This window comes from Equus asinus, chromosome 17, assembly GCF_041296235.1.
Source record: "Equus asinus isolate D_3611 breed Donkey chromosome 17, EquAss-T2T_v2, whole genome shotgun sequence".
Lineage (NCBI taxonomy): Eukaryota > Metazoa > Chordata > Mammalia > Perissodactyla > Equidae > Equus > Equus asinus.
Genome location: NC_091806.1, coordinates 50,203,476 through 50,215,832, shown reverse-complemented (window position 1 = coordinate 50,215,832; position 12,357 = coordinate 50,203,476). Strand labels below are relative to the sequence as shown.

Below are 12,357 nucleotides of genomic sequence, written 5' to 3'. Positions count from 1 at the left end.
CTGTCCCCCCTGGGGACACTGACATCCTCCTGCAGGTTCTCGGTCCAACAGACCAGTGGTAACTACACCCAAAGGTTGGTGTTAGGCCAAGAAGGGAGGTGACTGGGGAGGCTGGGGGCCAAGAGTGGGTCACATGGGCCCATTGCTGGCAATCTGCCTTGTCCTCCGAGAAAACCCTTGACCTTGGAGACTCCCAGTATAGCCAACTTTCAGGAGGCAAACACAGAATGAGAGCCCATCAGGCTTTGTTCCCATGCAAAGCTGTGAGGTCTAAGCTCAGAAGGGCTTGGACATGGGGAGACTGATGGGACAGGAAGACAGCCTGGGGCAGGGGCCCAGGGAAGACGCCACTGGAGGCACCCCACATGGGACCCCAGGCTCATCTAAGCAGTTACTCAGCTGACGGCTACACCTTCTTCGTTTCACTGAGCTGGCATTGCTCACTATTTCACACAGAAGTTTGAGAAACCCGAGGCCCAGTGCCAGCTGTCTGAGGTCCTACCCTCCTAGGGTCCAGTGCAGAGCATCCAGAGGCCACACCTGCCCTCCAGCCATACCCTGGGGCTGGCACTAACCACCCACCTCTTGGCTCCCAGGAGTCTGCAGCGTGAGGGAGCTCGAGGAGGAGGTCACTTACCAGGGATGCAAAGCCAACGTGACAGTGACCCGCTGCGAGGGCTTCTGTGCCTCCTCGGCCAGGTGAGCTGTCAGCCCCAGGTAGCCTCCGCCTGGGGCTGAGCCCTGAGCTTGGAACCTGCCCTGTCCAACATAGGCAGCACCAAGTGGGAGCTGGAGCAGATCCACCAGAGAAGTAGTCCCACCCCTTGCCCCGCCCCCAACTACGGGGAGGCCAGCAGCAGGAGATCACACCCTGAGGGGCCCACCTGAGATCTCAGTGTCTACCTTTCTTTGGACTGACCAGGGAGGAGCGGGAACACTCCCGAAGGCGACAGCCCTGACCCATACTCCCTGTCATGGCTTCTTTGCAGCTTCAACACTGACACCAAGCAAGTGGACACGCACTGTAGCTGCTGCCATCCCGTTGGCTCCTATGAGAAGCAGGTGGTGCTGCCCTGCCCAGATCCTGGAGCGCAGGGACAGCAGCTGGTGCTCACGCTACAGGTGTTCAGCAGCTGTGCGTGCCAGCCCCAGCACTGCGAAGACTAGAGGCCCGGCCCCCAGTGGGTGAGGACGAAGCACTGCTCCTGACACCTCCCCCGGCCGGCAGCCCCTTTCCTGGCCATAGGCCCAGCCTCAGACACAGCTCACTGGGGCACCTGCCAGGAGAGGGGCTGCCAGACAGAAGTCCCGCAGCCCCTGACCAGGCCCAGTGGGTTACACAGGGGCACTTCCGGCCACGCCCATCAATTGTCTGCACAGCCTCCAGGCTTTGAGGGCAGCTGCCTGGCACTGCCCGAACCGAACCCTGGAGATGGCCCAAGGAGCAGATGCCAGGGTGAGCGTGGCCAGGAAGGTCACTCCACAGGGAACACCTTGGGGAGGTGCGGACGGGTCATGAGGCTGGCAGCACCAGGCAGGAATGGGCGGGGAAGAGGCATAGGTCAGCAGCAAAGACGGCAGCGAGCAGAGGAACCACACAGTCAGGGAAGGGAGAGTGACGCAGGGCCAGAGGGCAGACGCAGGTGCCGGCCAGCAGCAACACCCACTCGCCAGCCGAGCTCAGCCTGGGAAGGGGGTGTCACACCTGTGTGCACAATAAGCTCACCGTGAACAGATGACAAATAAACTGGCGCTGGTCAAGCACAGAGGCTGGCCTGTGAGCTCTGCCGGCGCCGTCTCCTGCGCCTCTCAGGCATTCACAAGCCCTGGACCCATACTTGCTCCACGGGGCTGGACCGGGCATCAGGCCGGACCAGGAAGGGATGCCGCAGGCCCCAGACCCTCCCTTCCCCTCCCCCTAGAGACCCTCTTGCTCTTTCTAGGCCCACCTCCAGGGTCCCTCCCTCATCAGGACTCTCCCACGACACCCTCCATCCTGTGGGTCTGTGCACCCCGTCTGTGGTGGGGGTCACCCCCATGTGAGCTCTCATCCCTCAGATCAGGAAGGAACCCCCTGGGTCCACCTGTCCCTCAGCCTCTAGGCCTCCAGAAGACAGGACCCCAACAGACACTGAGACGTGGGGAGCACTGAGGCCATGCTGAAGGCCCCACCAGGATGAGGTCCACAGGTCAACCACACAGCCCGAACCAAAGTGCAGGGCAAAAGCACGTCATCTCAGATGCACCTAAGTTTCCAGCCCTGTGACCTGGAAGAACAGTCCCACCCAGGGCAGGCACCGTGCCCATGTCATCAGTGTTCAATAGCCCACACAGCCCACAAGACAGGGCCTTGAGTTGTACTTGGGATGCTTTTCCCTCCAAAGACAGCACACACTCTGGTCACTGTTCTAGCATTTATTTTTCTTTGGAAAGGAACATGCTTTACTGATGGATCCTCACCTAGAATGGCCCCCAGTGAAAGCCCAGCAGAGCCGCCTTGACTCTCTAGGGAGGACATCGACTGACACAGGAAACCACCACTGAGCTGGTGGTCCACATGGCAGCACCCAAGCACCACGCACTGTCTAGCAGGTTGAACAAAAGCATGACGAACATCACCTTGGTGGCACAGCCACGACATCAATCTGCAATGCCACCCTGGTACTGTCAACTGCTATGTCACCACACGCTGGCACCAGCTGCAGACTCCACAGGACACAGAGATGCCAGTGACTCAAATCAACATGGATGGCAGACCATGCAGCCCAGGGGCTACACAGAATGGTGGGTGTGGGAAACTTGAGTGGGAGTGTCTGTAGCGTGGCAAGGACCCCAGCCACACCATCCTGCAGTGGCACCAGCACCCAGACAGCGATTCCCTGAAGCTGCTTCCCCAGGACCCATACCGCAGCAAAGGGTGGCCCGTGCTCTTCAGTGCCCCATGTGGCTCCCCCAGGTACGTCTGAGGAGCCCAGTCCCTACTGCTAAACCAGGAGAACCGACGGAGGGCCCTGGGTCTTCCTAGGTCCCTCAACTACTGACAACACAGACATGTTTACTTGGGACAAACCTGCCAGCCTGTGCCAGTCACCCACCTGGCACATCAGCCACTAACAGAACAGAGGCCCTGGCTCAGCTCTGCTCCTGTCACAGCCATCTCAGGGTGCAGACCTGCAGCCTGGCAGCCAGCACAGGGTGACACCACGAGAGCGGAGAGACCAGAGCAGCTGCAGCGGACGGGCTACAGCTCATCCCCAGCATGGCCCCCTGCTTCCTCACCACATCCAGGCCTCCCTCCCCTACCACACAGGCCAAGGTCCACAGCACCCGAGCCTGCAGTCACGACCCAGGGCAAACCGCACTGACAGGTTAAGGCCACCAAACAGGGAAGAGACCAGCTCATGTCCCAGCCCACATTTAGCCCTCCAGTCACAAACAGGAACCAGCCCCTGGCTACTACGATAACAGTGCACTCACTTGAGCCCCAAGGACAGTGAGGTGGGATGCATAACCTCTGGAGCTTCCAGTAACCCTGCTCCCACCACACTGCAAACAGGTCTCAGACAGTCAGAGAGCATTACAAATGTTCCTTTAAGAATATGGTGCAAGGAGGAGAACAGGACACATCTCGCCAGGACACATGGTGGTGCTGAGAGTCATTAAAAACACAAATGTTCCTAACTTCCGCATTAGGAACACTGCCGGCCAATGCTGCAGCAAGCCCACAGGCGCCATGCTCACGCTCCCAGGGCTGGGGATGGCACCCAGGCTACACGTGGACGCACCTCACCGGCTCACGAGCTACATCACACGCCTCCTGCACCTAGCCTCACCCACCAAAACAGCCAAACGCCCTAGTTAAGATCTAGCTCTACTACAGGAAAATGCTGCTGCTTCTCTCAGAAAATCAGAGATGAACTATCAGCAATAAAGCAGTGGTGTTTCAACAAAATTTCAAAAAAATTTCCATTTTCATTCAAACTTCTAATTTCCCTTTAATTTGTAGATTTAACCACAGAACTGTCTTGATTTCTATAAAAACTGATCCCAGGATCCAGGCTCCCTCCTTCTGACTTGGCAGGCCGGCTGCAGTCCAGGCTCGGGCTCTTCTTCTGAAACTGCGCGCCTGTGTTCCCGTCCATCCCCAGGAGGGCCAAGGGCTGGAGAAGCAGGGCTGGGAGGTGCTGTGCTGCGACAGCAGACGGGGGTATTTATTTGCAGCATGGTAATGAAGACAAATGGTAGAGATGAAGAAAAATGCACAGACACACGAGCCTGATACTCCACCCTTGTGGATTAAAACTGTTCTGACAGCAATTCACACAGTCTCTGAGAGACGGTTTCCTTGCTTGTCCGCAGTGTGAGTCGGTACATCTGAAATGGAGAACACAGCAGGTCAGTGGCCACACCGGGGCTTATGCGGCCCTGGGCAGAGAGCCTGGGCAGCAGACGGCCTTGGGGCCAGGCCCCGCCCAGCAGCCCCTCAACCTCCCTCTGCTCAGCCTCTCTCTGGAGGCGCCCACTGTTTTACAAAGACTCAAGCATCAAACAGGCTTTCAGCAACTAAAGTAAAAAAGTTTGATGATAACGAGGGCCTGTGCACAGGTAGAGCAACTGGAACTTCCATACGCTATTGGTATAAAATTGTGCGGCCAGTCTGGAAAACAATGTGGCAGTTTCTTGCAAAGTTAACTGCGCACATACCCTACGAGCCAGCAATTCCACCCTGGGTATTACCAAGTGAAATGTAAACACATGTCTGTACAAAGGCACATCCAAGAATATCTGTAGCAGCTCTATTCAAAACAGCCCCAAACTGGGACAGCCCAGATGTCCATCAACAGGAGGACTGGGTAAACCAACTGGGGCGCATCCCTGTGAAAGAGTGCCGCATGGCCAGCACGAGGGCCCACTGGGGACACATGCAGCAACCTGGCTGAGTCATGGAACTCAGGGTCATCGCAGCCTGATGGCGGGCCCCATGGAGGCTGCCTCTAGGGAGGGCCAGGGCAGATGGAGAGGAGGCACCAGGGAACTTTCTAGGGCAAAGGAAATGTTGTATGTATCAATAGGGTGGTAGGGGTTACATGGGAATACACATCTGTTGAAACTCATCAAACTACTACACTTAGAATCTATGTGTCTCACTGTGTATAAATTACACCACTATAAAAAATCAGTTTAAGTGTATTTAGCCATTTCCTCAAGAGGCCTGACCTGGGCTTGCAGATTCGGCTCCAAGCGCAGTAAGCATCCAATCTGGGTGGTTTTGGTATGTATGATACCAGCTCCCACAAAATTTGCAGGGTTAGGATCGACTTCTTCAAGGAGTGCAGAACCAAACCCAATAATCTGTGCAAAAGACACAGGAGAGTTGGGACGCTGGCAGCGAGATCCAAGGACTATTCAAAGGACGGGAACATAACCGGCCTCCTCGGAGCCCGGTGGGGTGTCCTAACTCTGGGAACGTCCACAAACAGGAATCTACCTTGGCTTTGGTGATCTCCGTGTCCATTGGATGCTTTGCTTTGAAAATGTTCTGCACTTCCTGCTGAGGACTGTGAGAAACCAAGAAGAGTGTAAGGACTCTCAGCCGAGTCCGAAACTAGGAGCCCCCACCCCTCGCCCCTCCCAACTTACTTGCTCAGTTGCTTCCAACGCTGAAAGAAATCCTGAGAAGCCATTTCTGTGGGCTGGAAAAATTTGTTGAGTGTGATAGGCAGCTTAACGGACACATTCTGAAAGGTTCCCCCATACCTATGAGAACACAGAGACGTGTTGAGAAGAGCACAGGGACATCCAGGAAAGCTGAAACTCAACTGGAGAGCCAAATAATTTCTAGTTTGCAAACCTCCAGGGTCGGGCGGGACTCCACTGTCTGTCAGAGGGGACTGTCCTGTCCACAAGGGCAGGATGGAGTGTTCTGGAAGAGCAGCACTGAGTCACAGAGAGGCTCTATCTCAGTGTGAAATGTCATTCACAGATAAAGACCAACAAACCAGACACGTGACACGAACTGCTCCTGTGCACGTGTTGGCAGATGGGCCCATCAACCCCAGGACAAGCCTCGGGCAGGATGTCCAACCTCGGGTCTTCTATCACCTCTTCACTTGTCCCCACCAGTCCATTTCCTACAACTCCAAGTTGGCGTAAATTGTGTAGTTTTTTTTTTTTCTTTTTTCCATGAAAAGATTAAAGAAAAGAGTTTGCCTACAGAATGAAACAAGAATTTGCAGGTCTATTTCCCTAAATTCTACAAAGCATACAATCTTTACTTCTCTGTTTTTAATTTGAAATGAGCTTTTAAAAAATTTAACCTTACGGGGCTGGCCCCGTGGCCGAGTGGTTAAGTCTGTGCGCTCCGCTGCAGGCGGCCCAGTGTTTCGTTGGTTCGAATCCTGGGCGCGGACATGGCACTGCTCATCGGGCCACGCTGAGGCAGCGTCCCACATGCTACAGCTAGAAGGACCCACAACGAAGAATATACAACTATGTACTGGGGGGCTTTGGGGAAAAAAAGGAAAAAATGAAATGTAAAAAAAAAAAATTTTAACCTTACAAAACACCCAACAGGGAACCGATTGATCATGTATACCCCATTGTAGTCACTGAAAAATAATAGTAATGAATCGAGCAGCAACACAAAACACATTTTTTAAAAAAATAATCAAGATGGTGTGCATGCTGAGTACAACTATGCAAAAATTCACACACCCAGACGAGGATCCAGAGAGACCCATCACCCTGCAGCTGACTTCCAGAGCAGCGAGCCCAGCAGTGGCATACGGGACCTGGCTGTTCCCCAGCCCCATGGGATAGATCCCTCTGTTTCTCAGCTTGAAAGGACTGGCCTCAGAAAGATGGCACCACTTATCAGGAATCTCAGAGGCTGGCTCGTCCTGGTCTCACAGAGTCCTGGGCACACCTTCTCTCCCCACATCTCCCATACTCTCCACAGCTAATACTGCAGTGTGCACAATGGGTACCAGCACTTACCTGGGTTACTCCCTCGGTCCTCACAACACCCTCTGAAGGATGCTGAGGCTTAGTGAGGACAAACTGTTCCCAGGGACACAGCTGCGTGCAGGCCCAGCCCTCACACCACCCCAGCTCCAGGCAAGAGGGGGCCAGTAATACGATCCCCTAGCCAGCAAACTCCACGACCTGGGGCTCCTACCTGAACTGGATATTGAGGACCGGCGCCTCTGTGAAGTCAGACACGCACTCTATGTTGACAACCTGCTGCACCTGCGCGCCCCCGTCCACAGTTGGGTCCACAGGCTTGGTCTGCAGGCTCAGATGTGTACATGTCAAGGAGGCCATTTCAACAGTGAGAAAGTGCGCCCGAGCCAAGCAAGCCGTTTGGTCCTAGGGCGCCCAGTAAGCCCAGGAGTGAGGGGCTCTGTAAGTCTCCTGATCTTGGATGAAACCTTCAAGATAGCTGATCCTACATACGTGTATCTTTAATGACTATTTTGAAACACTTGGCTTTAATAGCCTACATTTAAAACTCATTTATCTTAAAATAAAAATGGATCTGGCCTGTGCTAAGGAGGCTACCGCTTCACATGGGTCTTCTTCAGGAAAGGTGGCATCCTTCTCTAGTCAAGCTGGGGCCTTCTGCATCCTTAGCTTACCTGGTTGGCCCATCCTTGGAGGAAGAGATATTTGATACTACAGCTGACATGAGCTGGGAAAGTTCTAATTATATTTCTGGTGTTTATTAGGGGCAAGTCTCCAGTCTGAACACAGAGCCTCTGGAAGCAAACACAAGCTCGTCCCAAGCACATGGGCTCAGTCCCGGGGAGTGCACCCACCGCTTGCTCTGCTGTGAGCGGCAGCAGCTCTCTCCAGGAAACTCCCAGAGAAGGAGACCAGAGCTCAGAGAGACTTAACAATAATGTCCCAAAACAAGACAAGTGAAAGAGACGTGACTCCAACAAGCCAAATGAAGTGCGAGCAGACGCCCACAGGTCATTTCTGCACGCACTGTCCACACAGAACTCAGACGTGGGAAGATCACTGGATATTACTACAGCACCTGGAAACATCTGGCTATTCCGATCAAAATAAAAAAACAAAAACAACTTCCTCAAAACCCTCCTCTAAATCCCCAATTACTGTCTGTCAGAGGCATGGGGAAATGGAACCAAGGATATTAGCCCGAAGGTCATCTGAACAGATTAGTGTTGGAGTGAAACTTAAGAACTGCGTGGAGGTCTTATTACCATAAAATATAAACATCCGACCTAGAAGGACACAAAAACAATTTGTTTCACGCACATCATTTCACACATATCCTGAATATTAGCAGTGAAAAACAAAAGAGGCCCCCACCCCTAGGCAAATTTAAGTGAAGCATTGTGACCCCTGACTCTCGCCACAAGGACACAAAGATCACCTCTCCCACCGCTGAGGGCCTCCTGCTCTCCAACAGCCTGTGTGCGTGGCCTTCACCCACCCACCTTTCCACGATGGACGGGGAAGCCGTGCACCCACAGGAGCACCCCTGCTCCGGGTCCTGTGCCTCTAGGCCACCACAGTCACTGTCAGCCCTCCCCGGCCCAGGACCCCCCGAGGGAGGCCTGGCTGGACCTGCCTCCACCACGGGGCAGGGGGTCAGTGGCCCCTCCAGAACGATGCCCCGAGCCCTCCACTGCAGCAGCTCATGAACCCGGCGCTGGCGGACACCAAGCACACTCTACCATCTTCAGTTACTTACAGCACAACAGAAATCTTTACACAAACCTTTGTGAACATTTTTACACCCTTTGAATTCAGAATGGAAAGTGAACCTCAAATATCCTGAAAATGACAAGCAGTTTGGCATCACTCCTCCCACAATTTAAAAAACAACCAAAACCAAGGTGAAGTGATCACGGCCCAGAGTTTAACATCTGAATCAAATCAGAAATAAAATATCACAATCCATTTCAATGTAGAATTTCCCATGAGAATTATTCTGTTAATCCTCACAACATCCCTAAAAGATCCCTGGAAGGCAGCTGTATTATTTTTCTTTTTCTCCCCAAACTTTCACTTGTTTTTACAAAAGAGAAAAATGAGTCCTCACAGGCTCAATGATGGCACCCAAGAAGTAAGTGGGGCCATCATCAGTGCAGAAGTGCCTCCCCTTGGCAGCGGTCCTCATGGTCAGTGAGCATAATTTTTTGGGAAGGGACTCAAAAGCTTTTTTTTTCAACTGTGGTAAAATATACGTAACATAAATTATCATCTTAACCATTCTTAAGGGCACAGCTCAGTGGCATTAAGCACAGTGACATTGTTGTGCAACCATCACCACCATCCATCTCCAGAACTTTCCACCTTTCTAAACTGAAACTCTGTCCTCATTAAACACTCACTCCCCATCCCCCAGCCCCTGGCACCCACCACCCTACTTTCTGTCTCTACAGACTTGAAGACTCTGGGGACCTCAGGTAGGCAGAATCACACAGGATTTGTCTTTTTGTGACCGGCTTATCTCACTCAGCATGATGCCTTCAACATTCATCCATGTGGTAGCACATGTCAGGATTGCTTCCTTTTTAAGGCTGAATAATGTACCATTGTGTGGATGGACTACAGTTTTCTTATTTATTCATCCATCAATGGACACTTGACTTGTTCCCACCTTTTTGCTGTTGTGAATAATTCTGCTGTGAACACGGGTGTGCAAATATCTCTGCAAGACTCTGCTTTCACTTCTTTTGAGGAGAGACCCAGAAATGGAATTGCTGGATTATACAGTAGCTCAATTTTTAATGTTTTAAGGAAGTGCCATACTGTTTTCCACAGCAGCTTCACCATTTCGCATTCCCACCAAAAGTGCACAAGGTCCAATTTCTCCATATCCTCACCATCACTTATTTTTGTCCTTTTGAGAGTAGCCATCCTGATGGATATGAGGTGGTGTCTCACTGCAGTTCTGATTTGCATTTCCCTAATGATCAGTGATGTCGAGCACCTTTTCACGTGCTTTTGGCCATCTGTATGTCTTCCTTAGAAAAATGTCTATTGAAGTCCTTTGCCCATTTTTTAACTGGGCTGTTTGTTTTTCTGTTGCTAAGTTGGAGTTCTCTATGTATTCTGGAAACTAGACCCTTATCAGATATATGATTTTGCAAATATTTTCTCCCTATAATTTTTTTTAAATTATTCTTTATTAAAATAAGTATTTTCCCTATAAAAGATATTCATGTGGTACTGTGATCAGCATTCTCTTTGAAATTGAATGGAAACTATGGAATCACCACAAAGTGGCTCATACTGGGAGATAGATACTTATATAAAATGAACACAATTTGTTACCACCCAAGAGGGGGATCCTCTGCTCACTACAAGACACGCCAATAGTCAAGAGGCAAAGTGGTAGGAGAGAAAGGACTATTTTTTACAGCTTACTAGCAACGGGGAAGATAGCTGACAAATGTCCAAAAGAACCATCTTCTCTCCCCATAATCTCTAAAAGAAGTTTTCATTGAGGAATTAAAACACATACCTAAATTCTGCCGAAATTCAGACTTAAGTCCGATTTGAAGCAGCTGGTTTTCAAACAACACCCCGTTATTTTTACAGACAAACCTAGGGGAAAAGGGACATGTGAATCACTCAAAGCCACCTACTGAAAATAAAGATTTTGAAAAAGAGATTAACAAACACTAAGGCCCGAAAAACCTCCACTGGAGATGAGGGAAGGGAAAAATAGTAAAACATTGCAAAGCACACCATGAAGAGCGCCCACTGGAGACGGAGGGTGAGCAGGGAGCAGTGACACGGGCACACCAAGGCGTGAGCACGTGAGATGGGTCGGAACTCTGCTTTCCATCAGAGCGCTGGTCAAGAATTAATGGCAGGACACAGGAACCAAGGCACCTGCCCACACTTCCAGGTCAGACCACAGGCTCTTCCATCGGACAGCAGGCAATGGCCTCAATCCTGCGATCAGCATCCCACCCCGGGCTATGTGCAGGCCTCGCGTACTCACACCCGGGCGGCCCACCCCTCGGCAACTCAGCACTCTGCTTCCCTCCCGTCTCCTCTCCTCCTCTGCCGTCCTCTCCTCAGGGCAGGGTCAGTGTCTGTACTGCACAGGGGCCCAGGGTTTTACTCACTACACGGTCTCTACACTACACAGAATTAGAGGAAAATAAATAACGTGTTAGTTTTTACTTGTATGTACCTCAGAGGAGCTGAAAGTGGTCGGGCCTCCTCTAACATAAATCACAATTACACAGCAAATTGGGACCAAAAAAGGGAAGAGGGAGTGGGGCGGGTGCCACATCACATGGATGCAGCAGGAGCTAGCCACTCTAGGGGCCAGCCGCACTCTGCGGCTCCTCGGCCAGCATGTGAAGGAGAAGGCGCGGTCCAGAGTGGGGGGTGGGCTGGCTCTCCACGTGGAGCCCCCCACAGGCACATGGGCAGGGAGGGCCTGACAGACAGACACTCCGCAGAAGCAGCCCCCACCTCGAAATCTCCCAGTCCAGTTGTATGGTAGGCTGGAGAAGCTCAAAGCCAGTGATTCCTGCACTCATCCTATCTTGTCCAAATTTTACTGCTGGTGCCCACCCACAGAGGTTCAAGTGTTGCTTACTTGCGTATAAGATCATCAGCATCGTGCACAGTCTCAGCTGGTCTCTCAGAAACTACCTCAGTTGAAGCCAGGTCAGGCTAATTCAAGCAGCACAGAAGGAGAGGAAGCAGCAGCAGAGATGGCAAGAGGTGTGGTCAGCACGGAGAGAGAGCTGAGCCAGGCTCCACCCTCTGTGTCCACTCACTGCAGCACAGAGCCCTGCTCCCCACGCGGCCCCAACAGACCACCAAGGCCCATAGCTGCCCCTCCCCCTGGTCCAGTCCTCCAGGCCTCAACACAAGAGGCCCTCTACCCAGCCTGAGCTATGCCTGAAGTTTCACAAAATAACACACAGTGCAGGCACTGTGCACAACCTTCTTCCAAAACCTGAGAACGTGCCCAGCCACGTTTTCCAAAATCGATCACAGGGACCCAGGTGCTCCCAGGACTCTCACGGAACAGAGAGGAGACTTGACCAAGGTGGCTGAGCCTGAAGCCACACAGCCACAGAGTCGCTGCCCCGCCCAACCCGACTCAGACCTGCAGAAGGAGCAGCCCGCTGTGCCCCACCTTCCGGACACAAGGCCACACAGCCTACGTACCACAGCTGGTTTGGACTAAGCCACTTTAAATTGACCTTTGTCAAGGAAATGGGAAAGGCACTGAATCATCCCCTACAAAGTGACGGAAATAACACAACAGTCAATGTCCAGTTAGCTGGTCATTTTTTCAAAGCGTCATCTCAACCAAAACTTGATCCTGTGGAATTTATGGGCTAATAA

At 52.1% G+C, this 12,357-nt stretch overlaps 2 protein-coding genes across 8 annotated transcripts in view; one reads left to right on the top strand and one right to left on the bottom strand.

The window, feature by feature from the left end:
• Positions 1-2,276, top strand: part of LOC139040828 (mucin-6) — a 40,270-nt gene extending 37,994 nt beyond the window's left edge. The window contains exons 32-33 of the mRNA XM_070488519.1: positions 597-699; positions 990-2,276. Coding sequence (XP_070344620.1) covers positions 597-699; positions 990-1,167 — 281 coding nt within the window. The 3' untranslated portion in view covers positions 1,168-2,276. The remainder of the gene's footprint in view (positions 1-596; positions 700-989) is intronic.
• A 124-nt stretch (positions 2,277-2,400) lies between these two features.
• The window catches only part of AP2A2 (adaptor related protein complex 2 subunit alpha 2), a 91,222-nt gene continuing 81,265 nt past the window's right edge, over positions 2,401-12,357 (bottom strand). For 4 of the 7 annotated variants that reach the window (XM_044749618.2, XM_044749616.2, XM_070488522.1 and 1 more), the window contains 7 exons: positions 10,502-10,584; positions 8,160-8,249; positions 7,178-7,301; positions 5,641-5,757; positions 5,489-5,558; positions 5,218-5,352; positions 2,401-4,374 (listed from right to left, as the gene is read on the bottom strand). In XM_044749618.2, coding sequence (XP_044605553.1) covers positions 4,297-4,374; positions 5,218-5,352; positions 5,489-5,558; positions 5,641-5,757; positions 7,178-7,301; positions 8,160-8,249; positions 10,502-10,584 — 697 coding nt within the window. In that variant the 3' untranslated portion in view covers positions 2,401-4,296. Of the gene's footprint in view, positions 4,375-5,217; positions 5,353-5,488; positions 5,559-5,640; positions 5,758-5,851; positions 5,924-7,177; positions 7,302-8,159; positions 8,250-10,501; positions 10,585-12,357 lie in introns of all 7 variants that reach the window. The other 3 variants (XM_044749614.2, XM_044749615.2, XM_070488520.1) reach the window with 1 other exon arrangement.